This window comes from Acipenser ruthenus, chromosome 20, assembly GCF_902713425.1.
Source record: "Acipenser ruthenus chromosome 20, fAciRut3.2 maternal haplotype, whole genome shotgun sequence".
NCBI classification, from domain to species: domain Eukaryota; kingdom Metazoa; phylum Chordata; class Actinopteri; order Acipenseriformes; family Acipenseridae; genus Acipenser; species Acipenser ruthenus.
The window spans coordinates 1,831,109-1,843,366 of record NC_081208.1 but is presented as its reverse complement, the minus strand read 5'-3'; the positions used below and the strand labels follow the sequence as shown (position 1 = coordinate 1,843,366).

The window sequence follows — 12,258 nt, the reverse complement described above, 5'->3', positions numbered from 1 at the left end:
TCATTTTAATAGGATGAGCTGAATATGCAAATGCAGTATATGTGTTTCTAATTTAATTTATGGACAGAATTATTTAGCTGATCCTTATTTAAGTATTGCGGATGGGGTGGCGGAGGAAGGATACAAATTTTAAATAGAGAAAGGGATTTCAGCCATTATAACAGGTCTGTCAGCCTGATATATTTTAAGCCTACTGATATCCGCTCTTTTTTTTTAAGCTGCTGGTGTTTTGAATAATTTTAAACCCAAAGATTCAACTGTTTTAAATTCGATAGACCAGGCCTGCCTGCCTTCCCATTTCCTTTTGTTTCCTTTGTCAATTCTTGTAAAACATTCTTCAACCCCAGCCAGCTGTTACGTCAGTTTCGTGACTTGAGGGCACCAGCAGTCCTATTTTCCTCTTGACCTGCTGTACCAATGTTTCATTTAATCTCTTGATTCCACGTGGAAGTAACTCTGACATGAGACTTACTGAACTGACTCATTGAAACCTACGGTCTGCCTGGCATTTCAGATAGCCCCGTGGATCAGTCAAAACGTAGCTGACATATTAATACAGGCTGGGTTGTGGACAACCGCCAGTTTGAAATGTTGCCATGGCAATAGTAATAGTTTTGGCGGTGTTTCCACTGGATGGCATTACTCTTTCTGCCGGAATACGCATTTTACACAGTAAAGTTCTAAAATGTTATAGAAGCCCCCTCACTTTGAGCTGTGACCGAAAAATCAGAACCCAGATGAAATTAAAAGACGTGCAATCTGTACTGTTTCTATTGTGGCACACATGCTATGAAAGTCTTCAATTCATTAACTGCATATGGGGAGCACAGCAGTTGGCATCAAGTTTGCCTTCATCATTAAAACACAAGTGCCAGACTCAAAGACTAATGAAAACAGCTGGTGCGGAGTTAGTAATGTCTTTTGGATATTGCAGTACAGTATCCGCCCGTCACATATCCTCCCTCATCGTTTATCCGCCATGATCAACCTCTTCAGCAACGTTAGTTTATTGAATAGAGAAGATTAGTTTAGAGATTGTAGATCTAGCAAAGTTTCCATACACTGTTCTGTATATGCTCTGTGCGCTGCCATTACTGGTAGTGTCACGTGAGCTGTTCAGTGTGTTGATATGTTAATAAATCCTGTTTGCCTGCGGGGCGTATGAACTTCAACCTCTGTCTCGATCTACTCCCTCTCTCAGCAGTGAATGCACGCACCCACACGGCAGATGGCTACTCCATCACAAACATTAATACCCTGTATCTTTCTAAACAAGGGATTTAGGGGAGCTCCCTAATAAAAGCTGAATCTCAAAACAATAATTGTGTGAGTATAGTAATTGTTTCAGCTGTGTATAATGGTATTTAAAACAGGATTCATTCATCCGACTTTTTACATGTCTGCCCTTATTCTGGTCCCACTGCAGTTGGAGATGTGATGGATTACTGTACTTAAGTCTCCTGTTTTCCTGCAAGATTATACATTCAAACGTTTTAGCGAGGAACTACTATAGATAAAGGAAGGTTATACTGTATATAGGATACAACTGAGGGAGAACTACTCTATCTCCAGTCACTAGTGCAGAGGCTCAAATTAATTCAAGGATTCAGATTCAAATGAAATAATTTTATTTTAAGATAAAATAAAAAAATTGCCAGATACAATAGGGTTTCAAACTATAGCCGACTATCACTTCTCATAAGCTGTTTTCTCTGTCATCTGACGTGTGTCTTTGTGAGCCATGCAAGAGTCAATGTGCAGAACTACTGCAGCCGTGTGTATCTGTACTTGTTGATCTATCAGTTTATAGTCTATGCAGTGACCTTCAGCAGTGCGCGTTCATCCTTGGGACGTACACGCCAGATTGCTGTCTAATGCCCTTATTCTCTTGGGTCACAGAATTTCACTCCTGAAAGCACATGTTGGTATTTCAGATTGATTTTGTTTTTCTTTTCATAATAATTTAGATTCTATCTTTTCTCATCTGGTGAAGTTAGATGTGTTTTTGACATCTATTTTGGGAGGGCGGAATGCGTGCTGTTCTTAACAGAAACTCTGCTACCTTAAATATGCATTCAGAGGAAGAGACTGAATCCTAGTTGACCACCTGCTAACATGCTTGCTTTTTCTCTTCTCCCCTGACAGTGGAAAGATGCATGGGCGCCATGCAGACTGGCACTCAGATGGTGAAGCTGAGAGGCAGCTCCAAGGGGTTGGTCCGCTTCTATTTCCTGGATGACCACAAATCCTGCATTCGCTGGCGGCCCTCCAGGAAAAATGAAAAAGCCAAAAGTAAGATGCTTCAAAGAGACTAGGGATTGAATACCTGTTCTGCCCATCTCCGAGTCTCCAGAATAGCCAAGTGTTCTGTCTCCTGTTGCTTATTGAGTACTGATGAGATCTCATTACAGCACCAATACCTTACAGGACAAATAGGGGGATGTGTGTCTACACAGTGTTTTATAAGCAGGTCAGCAAATCTTACAGTTCAGATTCAGATAGGATCCTTGTTTCAAAATAGCAGTGTGATATTAATTAGGGTTAGCAGGACATTGTGGAATTGGCAGGGAATCCATGAACATCTTGAGGGTTGGTTCACATTGGCAAGCTGACATCCCTACAGTACATACTGTACATCACGGTCCTGGAGGACTGTTCCACTCCTGGGCTTTGTTCCAACCCTGCTCTGTACTTTTCAATTGAATCAATGAAACCTTCACCCAGACCCCGAAGTAGTTCATTATATAATTGTACCTGTTAAACCTGGAGTGGAATGGCCCTCCAGGACTGTGATTGCCCACTCCTGCTGTACATTATAATTACTGGACATGACTGATTGTATTAAACTCTACACTATGGTACATCCTCTTAAATTGACTTGTGTCAGACAGTAGCATGCTAAAGGGATTCTTGAAAGTCTAAAGATTAGTGGAAGGAACCCTCAACTGAGATTAACAGGTTTCCTCTGTGCATGCTAAAGACGTTGAGGTCACTGGGTCACTTAGTGTTTGCAATCCTTCTGAGATGCCCATTTATTGTTTTATGCCTAAGGGATTAGCACTGTATTGTTGACATTGATTTGAGTCCTATGCTATTTAGACAGGAAATCACACCAGGGAGTATTCTCCTGGTTCAGCAATAGCATGGAGCGTGAGACAGGCTACTGGGATAGCTTACAGTTTTGCTCTTATTAATTGCTACCCGAGGGCTAACAATTTGCATGTGTTTAGAGTCCTTCCAAAGTTGAAAGTCCAAAAATGAGCTGGCATTCCGCCATGTGATCTAAAAATCCCATTTACCCTGCTAGTCTCGCCAAACTGACCTAGAAATAATTTGACTAAGGGGAAAGTAGATTTTTTTTTTTAATATTTAGTGCAAACTGAACAAAATATATATGTGATACCATACCAGCTTCATTTTAAATAGCATTCTTTGTGTGCAAGCATTCTAAATTCTCACTAGACCAACCTTTTTTTTATTTAGCAATTGTTTGCTGAGATTTGCTCTTCTGCCCTGCTCAGTTAATCAGACCAGGACATTAGGGAAGATGTTGTTTGTTTTGGCTGTGATCTGTTGTAAATGTGCCATGCAGTACTCTAGTGAACCAGCACCAGATTGCAGTCTTTTATTATTTTACATGTAATAACTTTCCATTTTTAAATACAATCTTCCTTAGGGAGAGCCTAGGAGATGAATGAAACAACAGAAAGTCTGTTCAGTCACCAATCACAGTAGTAAATGGCACCAAACTGAAGCAAAACACACAGATGGGTCTTCTATCAATATTAAAACCATTTCTTTTAATTATTTTAGCCTGTGGGGTTCACATTAGAAATTCAGATTTTGGATTTGTTTGAACAGATCTCTTTGAGAGTGTCAAGTTCTGATAGAGAAATCCAGTCCCACAAACAACCTGGAATGAGATTCGCAGTCTGACTGTACTAAATGTGAATGCATAATATTTAGATTGCTTACTGTATTCAGTTGCAACACTTTTTTCCCCATTTTGGTGCCATTCCAAGTAGTTTTGACGTTTTTAGTGAGGTATTCTGTTGCATGATAAATTCAAATGTGTTTATTTAGCCAGGATATAACCCTTGAGAATTTCATTATCAAGGGGGCAATTGAAGGCAGCAACAATTAACATTGTAAAATCAATGGCAAATAAAGAGACAAATTATTAAAATACCTTCTGTTTCCATGGTCTTCTCAAACAAGTCGGTCGTGTTCACCGTTTCCTTGCTTCCAGTTTCCATAGATTCAATCCGGGAGGTGTGTGAAGGAAAGCAGTCTGAAATCTTCCAGCGCTACTCCGATGTGAGCTTCGATCCCAACTGCTGCTTCAGTATTTACTATGGAGACCACATGCAGTCTCTGGATCTGGTATCTTCCAGTGGGGAGGAAGCTAGGACGTGGATCACCGGGCTTAAATACCTGGTGGCTGGCATCAGCGACGAGGACAGTCTGGCGAAGAGGCAGAGGACTCGAGACCAATATCCTTTCCTTTACCCGTTGTTCATCCTGCATTGGAACATGTTGGCTGCAGTAGCGGAGCGATGCAATGCACACCCAAATGTGTTGGTGTTCGTCTCTCGTCTATCCAGGGCTGTATTTTACAGTACTTCATGGATGGCTGGAAATATATTGTCTATGTTTAGACAGCACAGTCCCCTTTTTAGCAACGAGTGCGAAGGCAAATTTTCTTAATCATTACTCCTTGAGGTTAACATACTCCTGTCCAACCTGCTTTCATTGCAAACTGGGCTAATTGACTTCATGGTGCTGACGCTTGCATTGCTTCCCAGAAGGCCAACTATTTAATGTATTTTATCAGTACGATTCAGAGCTGTTTTGTAAGCTTAAAAAGAGAATTACTAAAAACAGTGCTCGTATCCTCTAGACTTTTTTCTCTGAATTGAAATTCACATTCATCTCTTTCTGTCCTTCTTTAAGTGGCCCTGCATGAGTAGCGGTAGTTACTCGCATGCAGGTTTTAGATGGTCCGGAGTTTAAATTCAATAATACGTTGTGTGCTTTGGTCCTTAACTCTGATGTAACGTGGCTGAAGCAGACTTTTACAGAGGCCGACAAAAACGGTGACGGCAGCTTGAGTATAAGTGAGGTCCTTCAGCTGATACACAAACTCAACGTCAACCTGCCCAGACAGAAAGTCAAGCAGATGTTTAAGGTAAGCGAGAGGCCGGCTTTAGATTTTACTTTCTTTTCCCGTTTCCACTATTTCTATTTACAATGTTTATCATCCCGAGTCACTTCAGTTTAGAATTGTTCTCGATATATATCTAGCTTTGAACTTGTCTGGAAAATCCTAATTGTCAGGTCTTCCATTTAAATAATGTGACCTTTCAACTCTTGTCAACCCCACACTACTATCTTTTTATGTGACGGCTTGAAAGGTCAAAGTATCACGTGATTTCCATGGAATGAGGAAGTCTTTTTCAGTCGCAGAATTTAGGATGTGTAGAAGAGGGGTCGTCTGTTTTGAATTTGCAAACTGTACACAAGACCTGGGCTAAAGTACTGTCTGCCTGCTTTGTGCTGATAATTGGGCTTAAACACGGATGCACATTGCTGTAATTGTTATTATGTTCACTGACCATGTCACAAGACGAGCATTACAAGCTAATGAAGCAAGCCTTGTAATACTCTTTGCCTCTGAGCTGGTTATTTATAGCGCATCGTAGCGCCCCTCTTTCCATCTAGACTAGAGCTTAACTTAGTTAAGTCCTTAGCGCCTATTAAATGCAAGGCCATCTGCACCAATGGAACCATATGGACCTGCAATTACAGGAGAATTTCATTTTAGCAGGACTCGGAATTATAATAAGTGTGTCAACAGAGAATCTAAGAATTAAACACTCTTAAATAGCAACAGGAAAAAGGTGATGAATGTGGAATTATAGAAATGTGAAGCTCTTGGTTTGCAATAATGAGTTCTGCTATCACAGAAGAGAGAAGCGCATTCTGTTTAACAAAGCTGACATATGTAAAAGCTTACAGTTGTTTTTTTTTTCCTCTTTGGATTCTCTGTTGACACACTTATTATAATTCCGAGTCCTGCTAAAATGAAATTCTCCTGTAATTGCAGGTCCATATGGTTCCATTGGTGCAGATGGCCTTGCATTTAATAGGCGCTAAGGACTTTGTTGCTGTTGTAATAATCCTGTGTTAATGCAGTCGAAGCGAGCCTGTGGTTTCTCTGATTACCTGCCATGTCTCTGTTGCCATTGCGTGTGCAGTAGTAATGCGTACAGTCCAGTGAGAGCTTCAACACAATGCTCAGCTATTCAGTACTCCCTGTTCAGAATGGTGTGCTGATATTCTGCTGTGGGTTCACCACAGCTTTTAATCTTGGTCATCTGAAACCCAAGGCAACTAGATCAGAGCCATACAGATAGATTACACTTGTGTACATCCCATTAAATCCAGGCCATTTCCGAATTGCTCAACACGGAGAGAATCCTTGTTGAAGCCTGTAGATGTACATGTATGTGGCTCCAATTACAGCAGGGCCCACACGACCGGGTCCCTTTTATTGTTAAGCAGGGATTAAATGCTAGGGAACATGGAAATGATTTGCTTATTTATGGTGCTGTTCAGTTTGTGGTGTACTTGGCTTTAATGAAATATGTTATAATATGTTTTTTTTTTAATCTTTTATGATGGATGGACGTTGATTCAGTTTGAGCCGCCTTGGCCATTGTAAAAGAGAAATTGTTCTTTACTTGCTTAAGTAAATAAACAAATTTATTGATGATTGAAATCTTGGAATGAAAAGTTGTGAAATAGCGCAGATCTGTCATTTTATATTAAACAGGAATAAAACATACTTAATTGTGGATTGAAGTTAACCGCCAAGATGCACTGGGCCCTTAACTATGACGAGACTTGTCTGTTCACTCCATATTGCATGTCCATTAAACTTAAAAGACAATGTGTTTGTTCTGCATTCTGTGAATGTTCTGCGTTGGAGAAAAAGAACCCTAGCTGAGTTCTGCAGTATCCGTAACAAAGAGACACAATTCTGTTTACTGTGTCAAAAGCTCAGTCCGAGGTGCACTGTAAGGAGCAGGCACCAGGTGCTTATATATAATGTCTCTCTATTTTCTTTGGATGGCTTTTCTTCAGTTGACTCATCGCAGATCTGAACTGCCTGCCCTGTAACACTCAGCCAGGAAAGATGGATTCAATTTATTTCTGAAAATCAAGACGGAAATGTCTTTATTATTCGGTGTGGCCTGTTCTTTCTCCAGCTCATTGACCTAGCCTGGGCTTCGGGATGGCTCTCACTGCAGTTCCCGTCATTTCAAAAGCAGATTCCCTGTAATATGTCGGCAACGATTTTGTCAAGAATGGAAATGGATTTCAAGTATAAATCTGGTTTGCCTTTCATTCCCCCCTCCAATAAAAGTAGACCCTTTCCTCGTTCAATATCTGTAATCTGTAACTCCAAATGCTGCCAGCGTCAAACTCAATAAAAAATAATAAATAAATAAATAAAAAGCCTAATGACAAATTGGAGCATAAATAAATTCTGTTTTTTTAGACACCGCAGAAATGCTTGTCTCTGTATATTTTGTTAATTTGGAAATGGGTTTAAAATGAGCTTCGTTACGCAGTTTTATTTAGCATCTTTAAATGATTGAAACCACTTTGAGCATTTAACCTAATGTACAGTATTATATTAAGAAGATACCCAGCTTCCCTTGCTGTGGTTCAACACTGCCTCAGACATGCTGTCTTGGGTGGTGTCCTCAATCACAACCGTACCCTGATGGTCAGGACTTGGATAAAAGGCCTCCAATAAAATGCTTTGGAATTGTTTTAAATAAGTACATGGTTATTAACCCCAGTGCCCTAGCCCAGTTTCCATTCACAGTTCTGTTTTTGCTTTTCTGTAAATTGTGGATCCCATTGATTCCGCGTTCTGTAGATCTTGTTCGAATTCCTATTATTTCTATTGATTAACACGTTCACAAATTGCTTGGAGGTTAATCAGTTTCACAGTGCCTGTTGCAATTTGCTCTGTACCGAGCTACAGTAGTAATGAACATAAAGAACATTACCTATGACACTGCAGCAGGAATTCAGTCAGTATTCTAGCTGTGTAAAATATGTGAATCAAACATATAAATATAGCCACAGTATTTAACATTTGTTATAATCAATTTCCCTGGTTTCTCCGGTACAGTGTTCCTGCAGTATTTTTCATTTTTTTTATTTTTCGTTGAATGCAACATTTTGATATGATGTTTCTACCGATTTGCTTTGCACAGCAAAGGCGGAGCGACTTTTAGCTTATTAACTGCAGCTTTAAACTCCTGTCATTTCACTGTGTCTTGGTGAATCAGTATTTCTTGTTTCCAGGAAGCGGACACTGATGACAATCAAGGCACTCTGGGCTTTGAAGAGTTCTGCGCCTTTTACAAGATGATGTCAACACGGAGAGATCTCTACCTGCTCATGATCACCTATAGCAACCACAAGGACCACATGGACAGCGATGACCTCATCCGATTCCTGGAGATCGAACAGAAGGTATCGGGTTGTGGGGGGGGGGGGAGAAACATGAGGTGGTGTCTGTCTGTCTGTCTGTCTGTCTTATGCGTAGAACAGGAGTCTGGGCACAGAGTGGAGGGTGTATGAAATGAGTTGCCAAGCCACGTTGTTGGTTCTTGGGGAGCCATCAGAACCCCTGTGGCTGCGGTTCTGGGATCAATTAACAAAATCAAAAATCAAAATCCCTCTATTGCCACCACTAAAGGGGCAGAGTACAAATTATTGATGGAGAACTTGGTTGGGTGAGGGGAGTAAAGAAAAATAATTGCGACAGCAACAGGTCGATAGGAAAATAGTAAGAGGGTGATTTAGCAGCATTAATCGATAGAGGAAGTCTCCAGTTCCAGCTTGAACGTGCTGCTTGAGAGAGGATTGGGAACCCTCTCCTAATCTGAAGGGATCTGTTGTGATTTAATTGCATTCCTGTGCAATCCCGCTGGGATTCATGGCTTAATTCAGAGGCTGTAAAGGGTCTGTGCAGGCCAGCATGTTGGCTGATCGCTTTGTTTCGTATCCAAAGCCTTACGAGTTCTGAGGCCAAAGGTTAGCGCCTCTTACACTGTACCAAGTTATATCAGTTGGGAATAAAGAAGGAATGGCAAATAAATTATTCAACGAGCAAAGAGTGACCTGAACTGCTTTTATCTCTTTCTTTTTCTTTCTTTTTTTTTTTTTTTTTTTAAATTAAAACCGTGTTATCTTGAATTGAAGTAATTGAATTTGTTCAAGCTGTGCGAATCCTAAACCTCCTTCCTCAAGGAACAAGCAGTACTCAGCTATCCGTGGAGTTAATTATTGAGTTTCTGTGAGTGCGATACTGTTTTTGGCAATTTTCATATTTTAAAATGTAATAGTGTAGTTCATATTTTCTTTCCAAATAGCGCTGAGCTAACTAACTCCTACGGAGGCTAGTTAAAGCTATTGTTATGCAAGTTTGAGATTTCAAAATTGTTTATTGCTCTTCAACATGTATCCATGTCGGCAGTTTCACTGAGCCTTTTATAATCAGTGCAGAGGTTGCATTTTTGTAGTCGAGTGCTATGACATTTGCTAGCCCAGCTACAGAGAAGCAGTCCACTCCAGGGCTTGCATTATCATAAAGTACTAGCATACTGCCACTAAAGAACCATGCAGTGCACACCCATTGTGAATCCCATAAGCCACTGATTATTGACATGTGATATGTTGTTCTTTTGTAGCGGTTCCTCTGGGGGACGGAAAGCAGAATGTATTGCCGGCCTGTCATTGATTTACAATTAGCATATCTCTCTGAGACTTTAGTAATGCAATAAACCAAAGGCTAAGTGCAATTGTTAAACCTCGGAGACCACCGAGACGTTTCAATTAGCACTGTCACATTATAGCAACACAAAGGTTATTGTGATCGTACAGCAAGTGCTAAGGTGCTGATTATGCCATTCCTGTCATACCTCATCGTGACGTGTGCTCAACGGTCCCAAGCTGAGAGCTACGTTCTGCTCCTTCGGGGTTAGCAGAAACAATTAGGGGTGTGCTGTGGTTTACACAGGCACCCCATAAATCCAGACTCAGATTTTTCCTGCTCCCGAATTGGGAGTTTAAAAAATTGGATAGAAAAAAGGGGGAAACAAACTAGCACAATATATGAAAGAAAAACCTAAAAAACCCATCAATGAGCTTACATGCATCAGAACAACTAGAGGCCCAGTGCAGTTATAGAATACCAGCACCTGAAATGATTCCATTACAGATCTGATTTACAGGGAGTCTGTCCTGCAGATGAGAAATCAGGTCTACCAGGGCTGTGTCTGTGTTATCTGTACTGAAGCAGAGGGATGCATGAGACAGGAACCTAGATTGCACCAGTCTGGTTCGTTACACAGCCATGCACCCCACTGGGGGGAACTCATTTAAAAACACACTCTTATGTTCCCAGTGTTTTAGATCCTATTACTTCAACTGGTAGGCTATTCCATGCATATATAAGTCTGTGTAAAAAAAGTGCTTCGTACCTTCTGTTCTAAACTAACTTCTTTGCTCAGCTTCCATGTACACCCCCTTGTTCTTCTCTCTGTGCTATATTTGAAGTAGTGTCTCAGGTTAACTTTATCTATACCGTTTAGTCACCCCACCTGCTTTATTTCCACGCAGTCACTGGGACCTGAAGGCTTGTTAGTCCTGGAGAGAGTCATTGATAATGCATGAGCCAGTGCAAGTAATAATTATCTTATCTTTCATCAAGATTGTAATTCAAACATTGCGTTCCTAATTACAATCACCGCAAGTGTTTCACATTAGGAAAAGCAATTTAAAACTTGTCAGGGACCAGCTGTGATCATTTTAGCACCGCTTAAGTCTGAACATTGAGTTTGGCCGCATTTTATTGATTTATTCCTTTATTTGCATAAATATTTATAGTAAAAGACAATTTCTAAATTTCTGAAGCGGAGGTATTACTTTAATTTAGTTGCCTTCAAACAGATTAAACACGACTATGTAAAAATGCTGAATATGAAATCAATTGGCCTGCACTGTACACTTATTACTATGTAACCACATATTTTTTTACAACATTTAAACATTTCGTAAAAATCCTAAGGACTGTATTCATAAAGGGTGTTTACCAGGCATTTAACTGGGAAAGTTACTTCTTCTAAGTTTTTTTTTCTTTTCTTTTTGAGCATTTGTCAGCATGTGGCATCACTGCTGCTAGTGTTAGGGTAAGAAGTCTTTGTGGGTTTCTGCATCTGGTGAAAGTTAATGGCAAGGGTGCATTGCTGGTCTGAATGGTGTTACCCCGGGGGGGACTAAGCCAATCCAGCAACTTGCACTCGACTGCCCCCAGGGTTTAGCACTCCAAACATATTGATAAACATAAGGATTTTAGGCTGGGAGTGTGCCGCTATGCAACTAGACAGCTGGCCACAGACAAAATCCCTCGGAGCAGTAAAAGGAACTGACACTGATTGACAGGTTTAAGAATCTGATCGACCAATCAGCCAATTTAAAGTCGTGGCTGTTGGGGCGGAAAATCCGATTCCAGGGACGAGGGGAAACAGAAGTTGTGCGAGAGAATGCTGGTAATGGGATCAGCTTTGTTTTGTCTCTCCGCTATTGCAGTGTATTTACACAGATTTGTCTTTTTGTATCGTACTTCTTTTCTAGATGGCTAACGTGACGAGGGAACATTGCATCGAAATTGTGAACAAGTTCGAACCTTGCTCGGAAAACCAAAAACAGGGTGTCCTGGGAATTGACGGTAAGCATCTGGGATAGAAGATTGCATCTACTGTGCACTTAAAGGATTTAGCAGCAATGTTTTACATTGCTTAAGTTCGGTTTGTTACATGTATACTCTGTGTGTTTATTCTCTCCATGAAGTTGCAAAGTAAATCTGATTTTGAAACTGCCAATTTCCGACATAGATTTTTCTAATCAGGGCCAATGTACGATACTGTGTCAGCATGCAAGTTACTAAAGGAATAGGTTTAAAAAAAAAAAAAAAAAATTCACAATCAACAGCTGATGGAGAACACGATGTGGGAGACATTTCTTTGTGTAAACGGCGCAGTCACTGATAGCACTCTAGCTACTCAAACTGCAGCTTAAATTACTTTCCTATTCTTGATACAAAAGCTTTGACCCTCCGCATTGAGTTTGATATTGCATTGCACTGTCAGCTGCACTGGGCGTTCGAAATCG

General features: G+C 40.5%; 1 protein-coding gene across 8 annotated transcripts in view; it reads left to right on the top strand.

Moving 5' to 3' along the window:
• The window catches only part of LOC117426093 (1-phosphatidylinositol 4,5-bisphosphate phosphodiesterase eta-2-like), a 105,831-nt gene that overhangs the window by 65,660 nt on the left and 27,913 nt on the right, over window positions 1-12,258 (top strand). For all 8 annotated transcript variants that reach the window (XM_058993062.1, XM_058993064.1, XM_058993063.1 and 5 more), the window contains exons 2-6: window positions 2,146-2,292; window positions 4,250-4,493; window positions 5,059-5,188; window positions 8,386-8,556; window positions 11,722-11,815. In XM_058993062.1, coding sequence (XP_058849045.1) covers window positions 2,146-2,292; window positions 4,250-4,493; window positions 5,059-5,188; window positions 8,386-8,556; window positions 11,722-11,815 — 786 coding nt within the window. The remainder of the gene's footprint in view (window positions 1-2,145; window positions 2,293-4,249; window positions 4,494-5,058; window positions 5,189-8,385; window positions 8,557-11,721; window positions 11,816-12,258) is intronic.